At 37.8% G+C, this 23,503-nt stretch overlaps 2 protein-coding genes across 2 annotated transcripts in view; both read left to right on the top strand.

Annotated features, from left to right (window-relative positions):
* Window positions 1–430: 430 nt before the first annotated feature.
* cfap161 (cilia and flagella associated protein 161) lies at window positions 431–5,537 on the top strand. Its single transcript, XM_080876330.1, has 8 exons — window positions 431–612; window positions 1,253–1,342; window positions 1,430–1,647; window positions 1,739–1,820; window positions 3,455–3,490; window positions 3,669–3,791; window positions 3,903–3,976; window positions 4,285–5,537. Exons 1-8 carry the CDS (start codon window positions 541–543, stop codon window positions 4,478–4,480), a joined length of 891 nt encoding a protein of 296 aa, XP_080732456.1. The 5' UTR covers window positions 431–540; the 3' UTR covers window positions 4,481–5,537.
* Window positions 5,538–14,529: 8,992 nt separating this feature from the next.
* The window catches only part of igf1ra (insulin-like growth factor 1a receptor), a 75,934-nt gene continuing 66,960 nt past the window's right edge, over window positions 14,530–23,503 (top strand). Inside the window, exon 1 of the mRNA XM_080865537.1 lies at window positions 14,530–15,699. Coding sequence (XP_080721663.1) covers window positions 15,594–15,699 — 106 coding nt within the window. The 5' untranslated portion in view covers window positions 14,530–15,593. The remainder of the gene's footprint in view (window positions 15,700–23,503) is intronic.

Genomic DNA, 23,503 nt, shown 5'->3' with positions numbered 1-23,503 from the left:
CCGCTGTGATGACTTCCAAAGTGAGCGGCTGATATGATATGACAATATGACTTTTAGATCTCACATGCATGGGTTATTCTATTTCAAATAGGACAAATTATAAACCATGAACCTTTTAAAATAAGATATACTTTATAAATGTTGCAAATAAATTACAGTTGCCAAAACAGAAAAAAGCACATACAATTACCAATAAAGTGGCTCAAGTCAATACCATTAAAATAAAATAAAAAAAACAGCTCAAAAAAACACACAAAAACAATACAATTGCTCTATAGAGCAAAAAAACTTTAAAAAAAATCAAATCAAGCAAGATTAAAGCGGATTAAAAAGCCACAACACAAATATATGGCTGTATGAATGTACTACACTGCAGTTGTTTTGTTTCTAATTACAACCTCGACGTCTCGCGACGATCAGCGAGAACTGACGAGTACACCGTTACCATAGAGACTACATCACAAACCAAGCTAAAATAGCTAAAGCAGCTAAACTTGTTAAACTTTCCGGCATGTACTCGCAGTTTTGCCTGAGTGAAAAATGGCACATATAAGAACTTACCGCACACCTGTGAAAATGGGAAACTGGTTTGAAGAGCAGCGCTTAAAAGAGGTTTGTTTAAAAAGAGAGAGAGAGAGAAAAAACTACTGGAACATTTAATGTTTCAACCAGCAATGGGTTGAAAATAGCACTGGTAGTAATTCAGTGTTATTATATATGTTTAGGAAGTGAATTTGATTCGGGGTTACGAGGTTCTAGTTAACACAGACTTACTGCGAACTGGGCATCGATCTAATAAATAATAACAAATAGTCTGCTAATTTTTGGAATTTTTTAATAAACATTTAGCCTTTTACAATTCATGGTCAAAATATTCCCATATTCTTCGAAATGTACTTTACATCTGACTGTTTATAGTCCTGTTTCCACACCTAAAGAAAGTATTCAGTGCTAGACGTTTTATGAGTTGTAGGCAACACAAAAATACGTTGATATAGCTATTGGGGTAAAGTTTTCAGGGTTCAACTGCACAGAGACAAAAACAAACGCAAAATGTCACGCAGCTAGATATAATCCTGAAATACTGAATTGGGGAGATTACAAATAATTTTTGTAATAATGGTTTAATGCTACTGTAAATGTTTTTAAGTAATTGATTTGCTTTACTTGCTACAGTAACTAGTAGTGGTGGGACTGAAAAGAAAACTGTGTTAAAGAGTACTTACTTGATGTCTTATTTTTTTTTCTCCAGGATGAAGTAAAAGAACATCTGGAGAAAAAAGAGAGGGGTGAGCTTGCTGGCCAGAAAATGGACTTCCTCAAAGAGAACATTTTAAAACCGGTAAAATGGGTTTTAACCTAATAAAATACTTGTTGAAACCAATCACACTGGCAATGTGCTAATAAGGGACTTTATCTGTTTGTGTAGGTGAAATTCTCCGTGACAAATGATGGCACTCTGCACTTTGGTGATATTGTGATGTTAGTGAACATGGGAGGAGGAAACAGGGAGTGCAGTGCAGTGAGCATCAATGCTGATGTTAACAGCTTAACAAAGATTCCTTCTCCCAGCATTCAAGCTCCGTGTGCAGTCAGCGCTGTCAGGAGTGTCCAGCCGTGCACACGCACAGCTTTCGTCATTACCAGGTAAACACCCTCAAATTTACATTAACATAAACTTTAATACTTATAGCAACACCCTGATTTAAATCTGCAACATCTGCTTGTGTGACATCAGTGTAGATGGCAGTCCTGAGGGATCCACTCTTCATTTTGAGCAAAGTTTTGCCTTAAAGACAACAAGTGGCTTTGCCAGGGGAGTAAGTGAACACACACACACACACACACACACACACACACACACACACACACACACACACACACACACACACACACACACACACGCACATGCACGCACACACACACACACACACACACACACGCACGCACGCACACACACACACACACACAATACACATTTTAATTACATGTTGAATACAAAGAGTATCTTGAATGGGCATTCCAGTGATTTTCCACATAAAAATCCTTTAGTATGTTTGTTACAGTTATTGTCAGTTATTTCAGTTGTGTTCTTGGTATGAGAGGAGGATATAAGTCTTTTAAGCACTGATTATTATATAACACTGTTTTTTCAGTTATGTCTTTGGACTGATCTAAACTAGATGTGTTGAGTTTAGAGGATTTATTAAGGTGTTTATTACTGGTAGTAGATACAGTGTTGAAGTGTAATACCAGAAAGGATGGCCTGTACAAATGAGCCAATATGTATGAATAGTCTGTTTATTATAGTATTTTAGTAGCTTTATATAAGTTATGACATTACCTTTAAAAACCTGATCTTGTCAGTGTGCCAATTACTGGAAGGTTAAATTATTATCTTTCTAAGAAAAAAACAATTACCACTAAGTTGCGTTCTTTTTAACACAGTGTGATCCATTTGTGACAGGTGTGGACTATAGTCAAGCTAGTTTGGCACCTGGACCCTTGTAGGTCACTTGACACACTACACGCTCTTATACTACTGTGGGTTCTTGCTTTTAAAGTGAAAGCTGAAAAAAATTGAAACAGTCCCTCTTTTCTTTATCCCAGAGGATGAAAAACAATTTCAAACTGTGATGGTTCAAATAGTTTTTGCACATCACCTCAGTCCATCTCTAAAGAGTTAGGTCCCAAAGAACACATTGGCTTTTTATACTATGCTTTTTTCATTACCTTAGGAGAGTTTTAATTTGAATTTGTGGCGATAGCAACAAACTGTGTTTACTGGGTTAAGGCCATGCATTAATGTCAGATATGAAGTCATGTTGGTTTTTAATTCACTGCTTTCTGAGAGTGTTCGACTTTCTCCCTTGCATACAGATATTTCTCAGGATTATCTAGCCATCCATAAATCCCCTTTTTTAATGCAAGATTTAAATGGCTTCTAGGTTACTATAGTCTTTTTTAAATGAACTTTTAACATGCCATGCTTTTTTCTTATGTCTAAATGTAGATATCCAATATCCTGTCAAGAAAACAAAAATCAAAATAGAGAAAGGTTCACAGGAGGCACGACATAATGAACCAGCAAAGCCTAAGGGCAGACACACACTAAATGCACATGGGAAGATGAATAAATGAGACACAGGTAAAGTCATTCAAGATGATAATGAAGTAAAATAGCCCAGAAGGGATGAAAAAGTACAAGGGAATAACGCTCAAAATGAAAGAGGAAAATTTAAAGCAGAACAAAGAACAGATGCAGAAAAACAGCAAGCTATAGACAGGGTGAACAGAAAACGCACAGGAAAGGAAAACCACAAACACATGGAAGTACCATAACTAATGTTACAACATGAATCAAAGCAGGGTCTCATATACACATGGGATGTATGTACAATTTGAATGATTGCTTCTTGTATTTACATGTATTCTTTCCCTTTCTTTCCCTCAGCTTTACTTGACGAGTGACCTGCAAAGTTTTCAAAAGGTAAGTTAAGTTTTAACATTAATTACAGCAAAAATAACTGTGACAATGCTTTAAATGAAAAATTAATGGAAAAATTGTGCATTTGTACATACTGTACATACTTTAGTGCAAGATGACATAATTATGTTCCCCCTTTTTGTGAGAATTTTTACTATTATCATATATTTTGACCTAAAAGTGTGCAAAAAAGTCTCGCCTCCAAGAAGTAAGCCTGGAAGACAGCGATTCCTTTCTGTCATGGTGGAAGATAGTTTACTTTGACCCCCAGGAAAGACTTGAATATGAGGGTCTGCCAGTTCCTGTAAGTGTTTACTGTATCTTCCTGGTTACACCTGCTGCAGCATCAGTGTTATAAATGCATTATGTTCCTTTCACTGCCATTAAGAATTGTGTTTTGTCTATGCTTTTTTAGGCTAATGTGAAGGTGCTGATTGTACATTGCAAAACAAACCAGGCTCTTGCTGTTCTGGGTGATCAAGTCCTCTGGTATTTTTCAATTTTCTTTTCAAATGTAACTCCAAACCAGTTGTGTTGGGCATTTATGATATCAGCTTAGATGTCTGTTAGCACATTAGCAATAACAAACAATACTCTAGGATACATAAGGAGCAAGTAAAGAAGAAAACAGTACATTTTTGCTACAATGACATTAAAATTGCACTGCTACTCAGGTCCAATTAGCTAATCAGCTCCACAGCCGCTATAAGAACATGTGAAAGCAACCATCTGTTGTGTCCTTAATAATGACCACCAAGATGTGAATTCATTTGTGCATAACAGTTGTGTCCTTGCAGGACCATGTACGGCAAGGAGTATGAGCTGACGGCTCACACGTTCTTGGATTCCCATAAAGCTGAACAGGACAACAATCACTGGATACTCTGCACCGCTGATCCTGCAGGGGACGGACTTGTACTTTTCAAACAACCACAGTTGATGGCTAAAAAAACAGAACTTGAGGCGTTCTCAGAAGCTAACCCTAGTGTTTAACACCATCTGTTTTTATGCTAAAATGTATTGTAATAAAGGTTTTTTTTTTCTGGTTAGGTCATCACTTGTAATGCAGGAAGATTCTAGTGCAAAAATCAGTAACACATAACCACCAACTGTTAAGTGTGTTTTACTAGAAGTAATAAGTAATAATTTGACAGCAATGTTCATGAATTTGTTAATAACTAGTTTGTAAACCATCTATGAACATTATCTGGAAAGCTATAACAAAGTTGCAGCTGATGTTAAAATATTAATAATTAACACTGTTTATTATGTGGATGATTATTATACAGCTGGAACTTGTATTTGATTGTTTTTTTAATGTTTTTTTTTTTATTGTGCATAAATAGTCAGTTCAGTTAGCATCAGAAGACTGTGATGCAAATAACAGAAAGTTATTCGAGGGAAGGCTGTATAAAGTAAATAGAACTGGTCCCAGCACGGTTCCCTGTGGAGCTCTGTATAGAAAACACTCCCCATTTTCATGAGGAAATGGAAATCTGTTTCGCAGATATGAGGTCTAGCAGGACAAACACAGAGATTAATCAACTGTCAGCAGGCATAAGTAGATCATTCATAACCTTCACCAGTGCCGTTTCTGCACTGACTAGAATTTGCTAAATAAACTAAAGTAAAAAGAAGGTTGGAGTTTGGTCAATAATTTGCTAAGACAGCTGGGCCAAGTAGAGGCTTTTTAAGTAATAGTAAACTTATCTTAACTTATCTTAAAAGCCTGTGGTAGGTACCCTAGTAATAAAGATAGATTTATCATATTTAAGATCGATACATTAGTTAATTGTGGGACTTTTTAAACAGTCTTATCAAAAGGGGTCTAATAGAGTTGATGGTTTGAAGGAAGTAATCACTGGAAGTTAACTGAGGAATATCGATCTATACTGCTTATAAATTCAGGAACGTCCAAAGATGCAACCCTCATCTGCAAAAAAGCTGTGACTTTGTAAATAATGTAAAGCAAAAATGATTTAAGTCTTCTATTTAACTGAAACTGCAATACAAAGTAATGTTCTGTAAAAGAAAATTGAAAAGAAAAATTTACAAAACATTATTGTTCTCTCAATTTTTTTTTGGCAATTGGGGAAAAATAAACAGCAAGAAGGAGACGATCCCAGAAGAACCTTCCAAGAGGAGTCAATATCCCAGTTGTGTGTGTGATAGGAGAGACAGCTAGTCTACCCCTTGGAAGTTTAAGTCTATCTCACTGCAGGAACGACTCTGAGGGATGGCTTTAGAGAACAACGAATATTAAAAACAGACCTCTGTTCTCTGAGATGTCTGCGGGATTAGGTTTCGGTTTAAATTTTTTCTTTTGTCTTCATGACCTCAATTGTGGGGCAGAGGTTTTGGAAGCATTATCAGTAAACCAGACTTCCAAGTGCATGGCTTAGACCTCAGTTTTTTGTTTTATCTGAGCTTGCATTTAAGTTACCATCGCTGAAGCAAAACAAACAAACATCACAATGAGACGTGTTTGTTTTCTCCTGGTTTTGGTCGTAATGTGCAGCATCATGTTTCTTCTAATTATATGCAGTGAAATACATATAATGATCCCGCTCAGAGTTTAAAAGGTTTTATGTAGCTACATCATTGATGTTTTTTTCCCTTATGTGTTGTTTCACAGCAGCGTTTGAACATGTTTGCTGCTATTATGCTTTTCATTTAACCCTCCTGCCATCCTTTAAAAAACTCACACCCATCACCCTAGGGACCATTCTCAGCCACGCCATAAAAAGACCATATATCCATATTTTATTCCACTTTAAATTAGCCAACCTTGTAAAACTACTTCTCCCTGAAATATTCATGTAAAGTTTTAATTATATTTTCGTTGTTTTAACCCTTCAAATCCCAGTGTTATTACATGAGCGCCCTGTGTTATAAGCCCCAAAAACCAAAAAACGAAACTAAATATTTCCACAAAAAACCAGTTGAAGTAATATGTGATTGTCATTATAAGTAGGCCTTTAGATGGACCAAAGATTGGCACCAACATACATTTTGACCTGCCATTATTTTTTTTGCATTTTTTTTGCAATTTAAAAATTAAAACTTCAAGGCCCTGAGTCTTCATTGACATCCAAGAAAAGAAGAAAAAATAAAATCATATGATGATAATTTGGGGTTGAAAAATAGCGTTTATAATGGAAGTCAATGGGCAGAAAATGGTCCCCAGGGTGATGGGTGTGGGGATTTCTGCTGCTCAGCCATTTTAGGCTGATTTAAGGAATTCACACTGGAATATTAACATTGACAGGTAAAAACTATCCTGTGGCAAGTTTGGTTATATTCCACTGAACACAGTGGAAATGGCAGCCATTTAACACATAGCAGTGGCACAAAAAGGTCCCAAGAAGGCAGGAAGGTTAAGTGTCATTCGTCTGAAACGGACTGTGTTGCTGCACCTGCCAGGTGATTGAGCCACACTGAGCGTGACTCAGAGACAAAGGGAGAAGCCCTTACTGCACATGGTGGTTCTGAAGAACTTCTCCACTGCAGAGAAGTAAGCCAACCACAGGGAAAGACAGTTAACTGTAATATTTTTGGCGTCTGCAGCAGTGGTGAAAGAGAGAATCGAGATACTAGAAGATCTGTAATGTCAGCATGGTTGATTTTAGTTTGTCTGAAGAGTGATTTATTTTCATAATAAAAACAGCACCACAGATCAATACATTAGTAGTTAATTAATTAATTAATTAATAAACATTTATTTGCCATATACAGTTCCAGAAAACATTCAAGTACACGATGATGTGGCTCCGGAGCTTTTAAATTACGTCTTAAATTAAGTTTTTTTTTTCAATAGTGCAGTAGATACTGAGAGGAATGAGAGCTTACAGCGGTTTGTTTTACAGCCGCTTGCTATAACATCATCTTCCATGGCCAGTTCATGGTCAGAGTCCACATTAGACCAGCTCTTGATAACCAGTAAGCACATGCAAGGCAAATGCTTATCATTAACACACTAAAACCATAAAATACACGATCAATCACACTATTTGTTTTCTGCAGTTAATGTGTAATTTATGTAATAAATTACACATTGAAATGATGTAGTGCCTTTATATTACTAACAAAAAATAAATAAAAAAATAATGATTTTGCTGTAAATATAACAACAACAACAAAAATACTTTTATACATGTTGACGGAGGATGAAGTGAGTGGTCTGAGGAAATGAACTGACCTAAAGTCTGCTGGAGCAGCAGTCAGTACTTCTGTAATACTTGCCAGATGGCAGCAGGGTGAATGCTGTGGCTTGGCCGGTAAAATAAAAAATCTGCTTTCTAAGAACCTTGTTCACTGTAACTAGCATCTATGTTGTTTATTTCAGTAAGCCAACAATAAATGGGTTTGAAAAACTTTCAATAAAGCAGCTGGATTGTGGTTTATGTGCCAATATAGATATGCAGTCTCTGTGCCCTCCCACTCCTGGGGAAACTATCCAGACAAAGAATGACTCTATCCTGCTGGAAAATTACTGGAACCAGTCTGAAGTCATGTTAACGTTTAACTTCACAGTTAACCCACCCACCCCACTCCACTCCTAAGGTGGTTTAAAATTTTGATTCTTCAAAAAAAGTCATATAATTTTTCCTGGACAAGAAAACCTGTTTAGTCAGTTTTTTTGTATTATTTATATAAGAAATATTATTGTATAATATGTATATATTTATGTGGTGCAGTCAGAAGCAGGAAGTATGGGAAACATGGATAGGTTTGTAAAAATGACCTCCAGGAGCTAGCATCGTAAGTTAACAACAGTAGTCTTATCCAGTCACAGTGTGTCAGGGTCAAGTTGACAAGTAGTTGCCTGAAATAGGCTCGTAACTTTATACAAATTTTATAATTATATTATTTTTTAATTATAAAAATTGTAGACAGCTGCTCAACTCATTAAGAACAGTAACATAAGCGTTTCGTCCTCCTTATTTGTATTTATTGTGTTTTTTATGTCATTGACAGAATTTAGATTGACTGTGTAACCAGACAGTCATAGCAGTGGATGTACCTGGACTGGTGGCTGTTGTGTGTTTTTTAAAAATATTCTCATCCTGGTCACCGAAATCAAAGAAAGTGCAGAAGACATGTGATGGCAACAAGAACAAAGTTACCATTGTTGGCAGCCAGAAAATCAGTATTCTGGTGGGGGTTCCTACCCTGACAGGTAGAACTTTTGAACTGATTGATCATTATTGCTTTCAGTATGTGTTCTTTCCTGCTCTCCACGTGTTTGACTGTGTCTTTGTCAACTTGTTTATTTTCTCTACTTCTCGTTTAGCAACACGGGTTGGAGCGTGAAGCAAGTGAGTAGCTGAAACTGTAAGCCAGAAGGGTGATGGTCAGTGCATAAGTATTATTATTATGCTGCTACTATAAAGCATCTGACAAGTTTTTCTTGTTCTGAGTTTGAGGGCCATTGTCAGCCTCACATACTCAGGTTTCCAGGGATGTGTGTGTAGGCAAGCTTACATTATACCTGAAACAATAGCACTGAAAGAACACAGCGCCTCCTGAAGGGCAAGGGCTGTCCTAAAACGGTTTTATGGTGTTTTTATTACAACATGCTTATCTCTATCTGTTTTTATTACAATATGATTATGTCATCGCGACGTTGTATGGCGCCATATTGAAAAATAGTGTAGTTGTTCGTCTCTCTCTATGGCCTTTCACATGAAAGTTTCTTGAAATTGTTTTTTGAGGTCAACTTTGACCCTGGGTGCTAACAATTAAGGTCAAGGTCAAATAGGTAGGTCAACCTAGGTACTCATGTCCACTAAGGTGTAGTTTATTGTTGTCTAAATTTAATCTACAAAAGAAACTGTGAGTGATATAAAGTTTTTATGATTTTCACATTTGATATGACCTTGATTTTTACCAAAATTAAATCAGCTCGAGCTGTAATCGGTATCTAACATCACACAAAAATTGAAAAGACAGACAGACCAATTACTCCCTCCCATCGAGGGAGAAAAAACATAATGTTGCCAGTTAAACAAGGGTCGTTTGTAGTAGTTATTTTGGTTTGGGTATGTATTTTTAGGCCACCGTGTACCTTTCACTAAAAAGATCTGGTTGTAGCAGATGCCAAATGGGTTGCAAAAGATAGACTTGATTTTTCAGATTCACGACTACCCTGTAACTCTGGATCTAGTCTAAGTACTATAAGTTTTAATGCACCGACAAACTAAAATATTTGACACCTGTCTAGAAGAACAATAGTGAGGTAGGGCATTGAGGCCAAAACTATAAATTTACTAGCCTAATCATTAGGAGCCCTAGTTCAGACTTAGAGGGATAATAATAATAACACTGGCTCTAGAGAGAGTCTTTTGCATTTGTTACAACTTTAGCAGGGCTTGCTGTGATGTTACTTTCTCTGGATAAATCCAGGGGATGTGGGTAAGTAACAACATTTTTTAAGGCTTTGCAGCCACTTTAGTTTTTACTGCATGCTTGAAAAGATGCTTTGGTAGCTAAAGTGAGGGCTGCTCAGTTGGTTGTAATGCCGACCTCATCACCAGATGTCACTAAAATTCTACACACTGCTCCTTTAAATGGCACATTTAATCTGTTGTGCAGGTCTCACTTTTTACAAAGCTAGATTTATATTGTTGCACAGTCAAATGTTTCTGTAACAACGAGTGAATTGTCAGGACTCTAAAAAAAGCAAAAAATAAAACAGATTGTCTTTTCGTTCTAGAGCTAAAGGACTGAAATTAGTCTATAGCGATAGTTCACTTGATTTCAGTGCAGTGTATTTAATGTGTGACCTATGCAGTGGTACACCGATTATCAGAAATACTGGCAAAATATAAGGAAGTTTAAATGTCAATATAGCATTTAGTTGGATTTTAAAAAAATTTTTCAATGTAACCTGTAACCATTTTTCACATCACTTATCCAGCGTATGGTCCTTTACTTACATTGTCTAAATCAGAATGTCTCTTTTGCATTGATGTTACATTTACTTTGTGCACTTTTTTTTAAGGTGGATTGTTTTTTTGCATCACCATGCTGGAACCATTTCAGCACTGCGACACTTTTGCTTCCTGCTGTGGTGTGTTTTATTTCGTGGGTTTCAAAAAATACTGAAAAATATTCACTAATATAGTTTTAAAAAATCATAATGTGCTTTGCTATTTTTTTTGGTAAAACTGAAAAAATGGAAAATTCCCAGAGAAGAACAATAATAATTTTAGTTTTAATAATATAATTTTGATTAAAAATATATGTGCATGCTGTTACAAAAACAGAAAAACACATGGCTTGTAACGACCAGTATCCTTTGACATGTTTACAGCTGACTTTTTACAGATCTAGTTGCGTACAAGCTGATGTTGAAACTTCATGGTATCTTCTTATGTTCTAAAAACTCTGTACTTGCTTTCTTATGTTAAAAGACACTTTAAACATCACAATTTTGGAGCTGGGTTTCTATCAACAAGTAATTCCTCAGTGCTCTGATTCTTTTGGGAGTGTTTGGGGAGAAAACAGAAACAGGCAATGAAGAAATGAGTCTTCTTTGAGGAAAACCTAATTGTCAATAGAGAATTGTAGACCAGACATTTTATAGGTACACCTTCCTGATGCCTGGTTAGACCTGCTTTTGCCTTGAGAACTGCCTTTATTCCTCATGGCATAGATTCAACAAGACAGTGGAAACATTCTTCAGAGATTTTGGTCCATATTCACATGACAGCATCACATTGTTGCTGCAGATTTGTCGGTTCCACATCCATGACGTAACTTTCCCTTTTCAACTTTCCACCACATCCCAAAGGTACTTTTCAATTTGGTGGATTGTTATGTTCCAGAAAGCAGTTTGAGATGATTAGAGATTGTAGTATGGCGTGGTATCCTCCTGGAAGCAACCATCAGAAGATAAAGACACTGCAGTCATAAAGGGATGGACATGGTCAGCAACAATACTCAGGTAGGCTTTGGCATTTGAACAATTCTCACATAGCACTAAAGGGTTTAAAATGTGCCCATTAACTTTTAATCCACTATTACTACACTACCACCTGTTGATTTACTATCAAATCAAAGCAATCTGGCTGTTCTAGTTAAACCTCTGGCATTTTCACACGGAGAACAGAGAACTGTCGCTGTCTGGATGTTTTCTCATTTTAACCATTCTCCATAAACACCAGAGATGACTATGTGGGAAAATCCAATTGGATAAGCAGTTTCCTTAGTACTCAGACCAGCACCAACAAATTCAAAGTCACTTAAATCACCTTTCTTCCCTGTTCTGATGGCTGGTTTCAACATCAGCAGGTCGTCTTCATGACATCTACATGCCTAAATACATCGAGTTGATCTACGCTACCAAGCAGAGGAACAAGCATACTTAGTTTCTCCACAATAATTTTAATATAATACGCACGTTTCTCCAGCAGAGGGCGACAACTAAACACCCTTTTCAGCAACCACAGCACCATACGGTAACTGAAAAAAACTGCGCCGCTTCTCATTAGAAAACATTGCAGTACATGTCCGGAATTTTACGATTGTCAAGCATATGTGAGTTTTTTTTTTAATTATTATTGTTTTTGTAATATGTTTTTGCTAATTTTCATATCATATCACATATTTACGCAACTAAAGGACTCCATTACTATAATACATGTAGCTTTATTTGAAAATACAATGAGAAGCAAGCATAAGTCAGCAGTTCCTTTTCCCAAATAAAGATCAGTGATGCTGCTGTTTATAATTCATAGCTCATAGTATTTATTGCAACGACATCGTTAATTTCGTTCGTAAATCAAAATGTAAAGGAACAAGGAGATAAAAGACAACCCGCTTTCATTCAAAATGAAAACTAATTACAAATATCCGCTGGAGTTAACCTTAGTTAGGCTCACATGTTCCCAGTTAGGGGATGCTGTGCGGTATGGATCGATAACCACGCTCCTTGCACAGCGTGTTGTCTGCTGCGTGTATTGGATGAATGAAAGATAAAAGCACAACTCAAGTCCCCGCTTGACTATATGTCCATGTCGGATTTTACTTTTTACCCTACCCGTGACGATAGTGCGCAGCGTAACCTATGGTACAGCTCCTGAGCACTAAATAGACTTCAAAACACTGAACGTCGTCCCCTGTATGCCAGAAGTCCTGCAACCCTTAAAGTGTATTAAATCAGACAGTTTCATGAACAGAACAGTGTAAAAGATTTCTACTCTGAACCATATGAAACATTGTCACACATAAGAGTCGTCAGCTGAGTTACTCGAATGTGATCCTTTCAATCTTAGACAAATCTGCAGTGACCTGCGAAAAGACGAGTTTAAAAGCCATAAAAAATTAAAGTCCACATTTCACTTCATTGAGCAGACCTGCCGATCTTGTTTTTAGCCCAGCAAAATGCATATTATAAAGGAAAATATGTAGGAAATATAGCTAGTATTAAAAATTAATTTCATCACCTGTCAGTACCTCTTATTACAAGTGAAATCCAACGGTGATAAAGGGTAACTACGAGGATGTTAGTAACTAGTGAAACCACCCAAACATAATCTAATCAGCTAAAATGAAGTGAAACATGCAGTACAATTATTCACTCCCTCCTACAACAAAGAAAAACATATTTATTTAGTACATCATTCACAAATATTTATTTACTTACCTTTTGAAAAAATTATTATGAACAAATCCAGAGGAGTAAGATATGTATGCATATTTAAACTAAACAGAAAAATAAGATGTGTCTGTACTTGGATAATAAAACAAAGGCAAAATTCTTCAGGGCTAAACTCTCACTGTAACTGTAAACATTGTAATCTTTTGACTCGCTCTGGAGCACAAAGTTATTCAGTCAACAATGTGCACTCTTTGAAGTAATCCATCTCAGATAACATGATTTGTGTGCCAACAACGTTATATTTTATCCCACCTAATTCTTTTTACAAAATGTAAAACTTCTTTAACCTTGACTGAGATAAATGTTTCAAAGCTCTGTTAGGCAAAGGACACATTAACTGACAATAAAAAAAAAAATAACTTTGTGCCTGTTCCTCTGTCCTAAAAGCCAAATTCTTACACTGAACTAACCTTCAGTTTGTTACACAAAAGAACATTTATTGCTATACCACCTTAAAATAATGATTACAAAAAACGACCTAACTGGCATTTAAAAACAAACCACCTTTTCAGTTATTGCCTCACAGACAAAATGCCCAATTTATATAAATATGTCACAGATACTCATTTGTCTTCATTACTGGAAGAGTAAAAAAAATAATGTGCTGGAAATCTGGTGAGATGGGCGAGAGCTGCCTGCAGCCCTCAGGTTGAAAACCACTTATGTGGCCAATATAATTCAAATGACTGGGATATTTGAATTATACAAATAGGATCAACTCAGGAAAAGGTAATAAAATTTGTTTGCTTCTTTTAAAAGCTAAAGCTCTACAAGAACTCCACTGAGTACTTCTGTAGGATGCAGGAAATATGTAAGAAGGACAAATAAATAAACAAACAACACAATTTAATGTAAAGAATTGACAGCATCAGAAAAATTAAGGATTAACCAAAATAATGTCAAAGCAACCCAGTGGGAGGAGCCACAGATGTTTCAAATATTGTAAAAAACGTAATCTAAAGGTAGGACTAGTGGTTTTAATGATCACTTTTAAATATTTAAGATCTGAAACAGCCGCATGAACCGCTTAAGTTGTTAACTAACAGCAGAAACGAAATATCTGACTAAACCTAATGATACGCATATGAAAGAGTCCACTAAGTGACATGAAATACTTAATTAAGTAGTAGTTAAACAATTAGCTAATGTATGACGGAATTAGTGGCCCATATTGTGGGGTAAGGTGTATTAAATAACATGGGAGTCACTGTTCTCAACAATGACATGAAGTTTAGAAGCTGGGACAGCAGAAAAGTGTTCCCACTCACATCCGGCTGGGGTGTGTGTGTTTTGTTTGGGTTGCCCCGTCGTTCGAGACACGCCGGGTCTAAATCCGCTCCGTTTTTTGTATCCTGCTCCCGACCACCTTATCCGTAACACTTTGTGTTTCTGTGTGAGAGAAGCCGACTCTTGTTTACAGCAGCGATTCCACGGAGGAGCGGCGGAGACCCGTAGTGTGCTTTAACCGAGGGCGGACCGTGGGATTTCAGCCTGTGGATACACACGCGACGGGAGTTTTTCTTTTTCTCTTTTGTGCGAAGCTATAAAGGCAAAACAAGAAACACTCTTGGAGAGCAACTCCTTAGACATATTCTCCCTCCCCACTCCAGCCGAGGTCGTCTAGCTGGAGAGCTGGAGACCCATTCTCTTGCGTGGCACAAGTCTGGTATTTTCTTTCAGTTGCAAATCCCGACTGACGGCGGAGATAAGTCGGAGCTGAGGGGCTGAAAATTTGCTGATTTTTTTTTTTTTTAAAGCAACTTCTCATTGCGAGCCAGGACTGCTTGGTTTGGGGGGGTCGATAGACCCTGCTGTTTGAATAGCATACGGAAAAACAGGTTTTTCATTCATTTTTCAACCTCACAGCCACCACCCCTGTGGATCTGTACGCGTTTTCAGCCCACCACCTCCTCACACACACTTATTCACACGGGGGATTCTTGTGAGCGACACTGGCTTTAATTTATTATGGTGGTAAAGGCTGCTAAGATTTAAGTCTGATTTTTTTTTTTTTGTTGTATTAACGGGCCTGGTCGCGCTGTGTAGGCTACGCGCATGCTGTTTTTAAGAGATGGAGAATGAAGATGGGGATTGCCATCATTTATTCAGTAAAATCATGGCTTGTGTGCCATACCAGCCAACGTCAAAGCATCCTGTGACTGGCAAAAATAGCAGAGTGTTTTAGTATTCCACCCCCCAACGTTTAAATATTTTTTGTACACATTTATATATATGTTTAGAGCAAATCCAGACAGATAAGCGACCACGCATCAGGATATCAGAAGCTTTTGGGCTACGAGGCACTTGTTTTCTCTTTTTCTCCTTTTTTAAAAATTTTTTTTAGTGAGAAGGCTCTGATTTATTGAGCTGATGTGCACAACTTAAATATTTTTACTTCCTTTTTACTCTCATTATTTTTATTTTTTCTTGAAGAGGAGAATAATGTTCAGGAACGTAAAATCAGAAGCACCGATGGGTGGCCCGATCTTGTTTTGGGGTCTGATGCTGTCTGTCTCCACTATCTGCATATGGTCCACATATGGAGAGAGTAAGTATTTAGTTCTAATCAATATTGTTTTTATGAAGAACATGTCGCTTGAGCAGGAATAGGCCTAAAGGCATAATTTGCTTTTGTAACCCAGTTTAACCTCTTGCATAAACGCCTTTTTCCCCACTAGTGGAGGATATGCGTTAGCTGCAATTATTGTTTTTATTTGCAAAATAATCAGAGTGAATACCTGTAGTTGGACAAAACGATGGAATGCGACAAAACCGACTTGTGCTCCTTACTTATGCTATCTGAAGAGGACCATGTGGTATAGCTGCCGTCAGTTGATGCGCGCATTTAACCAAATACAGTCACCGTTGTGCGTAATATCGTCTTATTTGATGAAACTGTCATGATTATCGAGAAACGCGTAAAGACATGGAACCAGACACCGGTGTGATTTTTGACATTAGACATCCAGAAAGCACGGGATGAAGCCAGGGAGCTGAGCTGAAGGTTACTACGACCATGTGGCCATTTTACATTTCGTAGTGTGGCGTCGCTGCGCACGAACAGCCAATTATTTAAAAAAAAAAAATCTGGCGATCCCTTGATTCTTAAAATGTAAAATGCCAGAAAAGTGCCTATATATCTAAATATAATTTAAAAAAATAAAAAAAGTGAAACATTGTTACATTTGTATAGATCTGTGCACTGTTAACTAATGAAAGTATTGAAATACAGCAGCGCCAGACACATAAATCCAGCCTTAACAGCGTGCTCTTTTGTAAAACGCAAGAAATGTCCGCTGACGTTATACTAACCATCCAAATAACGTTGTAATTTTCTTTGGCATGACGTGAAAATGTGTGCACTTAATGCTAATTAACCCTTAAAGGCGGGGAAAAGTTAAAAAAAAAATCAAAAAAATCAAAAGGGTTTGTAGGACCCAGTGTATTCAGTTTATTCCCAAGTATTCAGTTTTATAAATGGCAGGATTTCACAGGAGTCTGCCCACTTTTGTTGCCTTTGATTGATGTAAAAGTTTGTTTTCATGGTTTAAATTTAGAATAGGATGATAAATCATATAAAATAAAAACTGTTTTTGTTTATATCTACATATAAATCTAATCTGATCTAATCCTGTGTAATGTACTGAGAGCTGCCACAGTCAAGGCTGCTTTTTGCCAGTGCTAAAATAGAACAGCTGATCAATGGGGGTCAAAGAGGGTTCCCTCTCCAGTCCCTGGCTGTATGGAGTGTGTTTATATCTAATGGCTCATTGTCTTGGTTTTCAAAGGCAAAAGCTTCTGCTTCAAATGCACAAAGAAATTAGTTTTTGAAAAATAAAAAAAAGGAAAAACTAAAGAAATTGAATGATAGAGAGGATTAAGCATTCCAGCTTTTTGTAGTAAAGCTTCTTGTGACACTTTGCATCAAGTTTCCCAGATTAAACAGAGATAGTCATGGAGTTCATTTCGATTTTTTCCCCTTTAGTTCAAATCTTTATTTCTTTGGTGGTGTTTACGCCAATAATCTGAATTGTAAAAAACTTTCAGTTTATCATATCATCATGATCTGCTGTTCGTATATACATTAAGTCTGTTTGGCACACCCATCACCATAAGTTGCTCTTTTGCCCGCCTCACATCAATTGCATCTCTCTGCTTTGAGCCCATCAATTGTGCTTGAGTTGAATGTGTTTGTCAGCTACGCTGCATATGCTTTATATCTTGATAAGTAAGGAAACTGATAGTCTGACCTCGGTTTATATGGAAATGGAAGAAAAATAAAAGTAACACGGTAGTCGTACCACAGTCATGTTCTCCCCCTCTGAAGGCCACAAGCACATCTGAGGGTTGGAAGATAGGCAGTTGCCCTCAGATCTCGGCTCTCTGTGGTGCATAATACATCAGAACTCATGGAACAAAGAATTTCATAACAAAGGCTGCGGACAACATTAGAGATGCAAATGTATCACTCGAGGATGATGTTTACTTCACCGGGTTGTAGAGGGACAGAATTTCCAGTGCTCCACTAGGGGGTAAAAACCTTCTTTGCTCTCTTCATTTCTGTAATCTGTCCATACCAATAAAATGCAATTAAACTACTTTTTAACTTTCGCCACAGTAAACTTTCCATGCCATGGCGTCGAAATGCGCAGCAAACAAGTCTCTAAAAGTCTAAAGGGAGTGTGTGAGGGCGATAGAGACTCGGTGTTTGGAAATAGATTGTGCAAAAATACTCTTGAAAGAGAAACAGACTCGGTTTTGTTGATTGGAATAGTAGTGAGTTTGTGAACTGTTTTATTGGCTTGTGCTGTTCGCACGGAGTGGTCTTGTATGCAGACTGATGCGCTTAACTTCATCACTTGGCACCACTGCTATTAGAGTTATAAATAGATATGTCACTGGCAAAAGTGGGGTCGTGTAAGTACAAGCACCCGCTGTCCTGTTCCGTGCGGGTACACCAGTGTTCCTGTTCAGTTATTTATGAAAGAACATGTTGCTTCGGAAAAAACCTGAATGACGGAATAAATAATCAAGCATCAGTGAACACTGTGTTTGACAGGCACCCCTCCTACTTTTCCCTTTGGGGTATGGCATATTTGAAGTTCAGCACTCTTTGTCATGACGGGGTAAGTGGCTCAGATATGATTGCTGTCACTCTGCTCTAAGGTGTACTTTGTGGTTACATAAAGCCCCCCCACTTCCTTTAGGTCTTCCTGGAGACTGGATGCAGGAATGCCTAGTCACACTGCACCAAAAGAGTGTGACAAGCGTTCACAGCCCTGTGTTGTGTGCACACATACAAGTTTATTGTGCAGCATCGAGTGTGTACTGCAGCAGGACTCAGCGTGGCAGCCTGAGTCAGTGGCGTGCCCCTGAGTAAGGATGTAAAAGTGTGTCACTGGGCTAGTTTGTGAGAGTGCAGTCAAATGCTGGCCTACCGCTCCTCCAGGCTGCCAGCTGAGGTTTACAATGCTTAATTAAACACTTTATTTCAAGTGGCATGTCACTGGATTTGCTCAAATGCAGTATCCGTCCGACTGCACATACATCATCATTGGCTGCCGGTTTAATGGTCCGTAGAGTATTTTACAATTTGCGAGATGATGATTGCAAATGTTAGCTCTTCTAATGGATGGCACTCGCTTTATCAGTAGAAAGCTGTTTGTTTAAAAAGAGTGCTGATCTATCCTCCGTGGCGCGGAGGATCCCAGAATGTCTACAAGAAGCCTTTTCTATACTCATATTAATCTGTTGAGTGTTAAACACTAAAGATCATAACACTGCATTTTACTTTATATTCCTTTACGTAGGTCATTTTTTTTATACATGCAGCAGACCAGAAGGCTGTAGAGTGAAGCTGACAGTCAAAGAACTAATGAAAAAAGATATATTTTTAAAACTGTATTTTGGGGCAAAATCAGGTGAACATTTAAAATACTATTACTTTAGGTAACTTCAAAATAAGTGTCCAAAAAGGTGCCAAGAGGTGAGACATGAACTTGAAACCTCAAAGTCATTGTCTTTTAATACAAAAACAACTGTGCCTGAGTGATCTTTACCACATCAGTGTGCAGTTCCCCTCGGTTTCGTAGTCAGGTCTAACTTTCATGCTCGTCACATCTGGTTTCAAACCACAGAGGTGGTGAAGGCTGAGGCCGTCAGCACTAAGCTCCATCACAAGAAGTGACATCAAATTGTCTACATCCATCTTTTCCAGACATTAAATCAAAATCCTTCGGATGACATTTTTCTTAGTTTTCAAATTCTCTATAGGTTTTCACACTCCCTCCTTAAAGAAATTACATCACTGCAAATTCATATTGCTGTTTTGAGCGTGTGCAGTGTGTATGTAAACACAGCCTGTTACCTCTTGCCCTCTTCCCTCATTCTGGGTGAGGGGGAGTGCCTGTCTGAGAGTTGTTGTGATGGGTAATGTTACCATTTGGGGTTTTGGTGAAATCTGAGCCACAGTGATTGAAGTAAGGTCCACTGAGTGGACACGGTCCACAACACTGCTGGTCAGATGACTTCCAGTATGCTGGGGATTAGAGCCAGTTGATGTGGCAGGTGTGAGGGGATAGGACAGCAAAGTGGCCAACTCCTTCACCGTTCGAACCTTTTAATGATCATACTGATTTTATTGGTTGAGAATTCATATAATTTTGGAAAAACACAATTTCAGGAAGTTGATCATTTGCTATAAGCGCCTTTGGTTGCTAGGCAACCCTTGAAAATAAAACCAGACCCTTTATGATTGGCCTTAAATGAGAGGGAAATAGGAAATCTCAGCTAACCTAGGCTCAGTATATATACACTAATAAAAGTGGTAGTTAACACGATATGATCAACATGGGCTTTTTTCTGGAATTCAAATAAGAATAAAAAAATGCAGATTTTAAATAACAAGAAGTGCAGAATATTCAATGGAAGTCAGCAGACTGGTAATTGAGTGTTTTAAGTTGTCTGTTAAAGTCTGCAAACATTTCTTTCTGCCCACATGCTCTGTTTTTACAATTTCCTTTAAGACTGTCGTTCTTCTTCCTCTTTTTGTGTTATAATTAATGATTAATCCACAATGGAAACAGTTCTATGCATCCCTGCTTGCACTTTGCACAGAGCCCACCAACAACTTTATGTCAGTAACTGCAGGGGTCACAGAGTTTTCGGGACCCTTAAAATCGCTTCAAAATAAACACAGGGAAGAGGAGTCTTCCCTAATAACCTTCCCGGAGTTTACAGCTGGATGTCTGATAAAGGATACAGTTCCAATACAAGTGTTTTCCCAGAAAGCTCAGTTTGTGGCCTTTTGATAAACAGCACGGCATGTGGTCCCAGATTGCTATCTCATTTTTTTCTCTCAGCCAAAACCGAGATGGCGTTTATTTACGTGTGAGGTATGTTTACTGGATCCGAATCTGATTTTACGTGAAGCTGAGATAAACGGCAGCCACTTGCCTCGATTTCATTCGACGGGGACACGTTTGACCGTGCACGTGCTTGTGCTGGTGTGTGCGTGTGTTTGTGTGATGACATTTCCACAGAGAGACAGGGCAAGGTTTATCAGTCATAAACACGAGCCGATGGATCCCATCACGCTGTGAAGATATGTGTGTTTACTCAGCAGTGTGAAGAGCAAAGATACACGGGAGGAGAGAAGGAGACGCGTGTTATTTGGGGTTATCATGTTATGTGGACGCTGTTGCTGAAATGTATCTGGTGTATGTAATAATGAATAAAGGATTTGGTGTCTTAATCTTATTTAAGCATCGTTGTCTTCGCAACAAATGAGCTGACTGGCAAGAATCGGAGAATCCTGGAGGCTTAGTTTGAGGCAATGTCTTTCTCGGTCTTTTTGCAAGGAAATGATTGGAATTCCTGGTACTTAACATGCCTAATGAGTAGAACAAGGGAATCACAAAGAGGAAGTCTGTGTAATTCCTTTCATTTTATTCTTTCTGGCTTTCTTTGTGAGCGTAAATCTGCTTTGTATCGACGGCACTCAGAAAGACATTTACTGCATAGCGGTTTCTGTTTGCTGCCATTTTACACCAGGATGGCCCCTGATAGCTATTCTTGGCAGAAATCTTATCCTTCCCTGGCCAGACGCCTCCTGATTTTATTAATGCCCCCATCAGGAAGTGGAGCCTAGAGTTTCTCTTTACTAACAAACAAATTAGTCTTTGTATTTGAGTGGCTCCACCCCTCCTCCCTCTTTCCCCCGGCTGCTGGAGAAGCTGGAAGAAAATTCTCAATGAAACAAAGAAGACATGCAGCTCGATGGCTCATGAGTGGAGCCCAGGGGCATTGGTGTTGATTGGGGAAAGCAAATACTATTTTCTACTGGAGTAATTGTTTCCGTTCTAAATTTGGACATGTGAAACACCCCTGCAGGAACAAATATAGCCCGTTTACCCCCATAAAGATTACAATTTCTATTTTTGGTAGAATAGCTTTAATGAAGCACATCAAACATGGCTTTTTTTCCCTTTTTTTCTTTTCAGAAAAACAACCATGAGTAAAGTGAAGTTAATATACTAACAGAACTATTTGTATGCTTGTTAGATTTCTATGTCATTGTTCTGTAGTCTAGAAAAACAATCTGGAGGCATAGTGTTCGTGCTGGGAGTGGAAACTGTTTAGCTCTTTTCTTTATCCTTTAGCTCTCAGTAGACAGTGTTTTGACAAGACAATGAAAACATGTCTGTTTGCCTCATTGGATGGACACCGTCACCGTGTTGCTCACGGTGACGGTGTCTTAAGCGCCTTTAAGAACATAACAGGTTTAACCTAAGAGCTTGTATGTCATTGCATTTCCTGAGCTGATTGTTGAACCCTCTTTTAGACACTGTTAAAAATTATATATAAATGCAACTAGAAGATATTCTGATTTCATAACGATTTAACATACAATGCAAGGGAATTAGTTGTTCTTTTTCTGAGATTCACAGAAGATTTCTCTTAGGCTTTTTGACTGACAGTTGATTCCCAAACACTGGTGTATTTACCCCAGAGAGTACTTGAGCTGCTGTATGAAGGAATGTGAAAAAAAACTATATAGAGAAAAATGTGATTTATAGTCAGTTTCTCTAAAATTAATCACTAAATGGAACGAAATAGTCAGGGGAAATGGGTAAAATATGGATGTTTGAATTAAAAATGGACTATTTTAACTTCACTGGAGTAAAATGTTAAAATAGGTAAAATTAATATATGAACTGATTAAATAGCTAAGTTAAAAAAAAGACAATTATGTGATAACGGACGAAATAGTTGGCTTAAGAAAACTGATGAACAGAAAAACAGTGAATTGGTAAACAGATTGATACATTATGAAATGATTAAAAATAATAAAAGTTTGAATAAAGTTTGCAAAGGTGCTGAAGAAGTGAGACTGTATAATCTACTTTGAAGCATTTACCTTTCTTGCATTGGGCTATTCAAAGGGTATTCAGTGTGCACAAAGAATTGAAGACAATGTAGGATGTTACCTGAACAGGCAAGTACAGCAGATGTCATATCTAAGTCTAATCATATACCCAGGATTTTCTTTATAAATTTCCTTTGTGTCATTATAGGACCAAGAGTTATTTATTTATTTGTTTGCTTTCTTCTTTGACTGGCTGAGCATCTATTTACTGTCTTGTATTTTATTTTCATGCTGATTGATGACTGTTACTTGTGAAGTAACTCATGACTTCCAGTGCTCCATGGAAGCATGTTTTTTTGCTTTTCTAACAAAACCTGTCGACACCTTGTCGCCTGGGGACAGACATGACTAACTTGGCGCATCCAAAACTGCATACAGCATGTATGTAATTGCATGTTTCACTGCGATAAGGTTTCCCTTGGTGTAGTTGCTGTTTTGCACAATTAATAGGATAGCCGATTATCGTCAATAAAAAATGCAGTTTTTTTTATTGTGTGTGTGTGTATGTGTGTATGCATCTGCCTGCCTGCCTCTCTGTCTGTTTGCATATGGGTGTGTGTGTGTGTGCGGTGTGAAGGGATGCTCCAGGCCTTGTGGTTTCAAGTGCTGTTTTCCGAGAACAGAGAAATAGCTTATTTAAATGTTGGGGTTATCTGAGGTGAAGGACCACATGTCTTCCAACGAAATGCAGGGTTTTTGTCTGATGTGATACAAAAGATGTATGAACATGTTAACTCTCGCACTTTATTGTGAAAGTAAGCGACTGTTTCTCTCATCACCCTGTTCACCTCAGCTGACCTTGGTAAGAACCTCTCCCCCCGTGTCGCACTTAAAAACTCCTTTCCTGAGAGAGCAGTGAGAATAAATTAATTTCTTTCATGCAGCGTAGGAACTTGGTGTAAACATGCTGTTTTTCCTATATGAA

Source organism: Rhamphochromis sp. 'chilingali' (assembly GCF_963969265.1).
Source record: "Rhamphochromis sp. 'chilingali' genome assembly, chromosome: 2".
Taxonomy (NCBI): Eukaryota; Metazoa; Chordata; class Actinopteri; order Cichliformes; family Cichlidae; genus Rhamphochromis; species Rhamphochromis sp. 'chilingali'.
This window is presented reverse-complemented; position numbering and strand designations above follow the sequence as displayed.

Coding starts and splice junctions, on each gene's coding strand:
- cfap161 (XM_080876330.1), top strand. CDS start 541: ATGGCACATATAAGAACTTACCGCACACCTGTGAAAATGGGAAACTGG. Junction 613..1,252: donor AAGAGCAGCGCTTAAAAGAG/GTTTGTTTAAAA, acceptor TTTTTTCTCCAG/GATGAAGTAAAAGAACATCT. Junction 3,491..3,668: donor ACCTGCAAAGTTTTCAAAAG/GTAAGTTAAGTT, acceptor TTGACCTAAAAG/TGTGCAAAAAAGTCTCGCCT.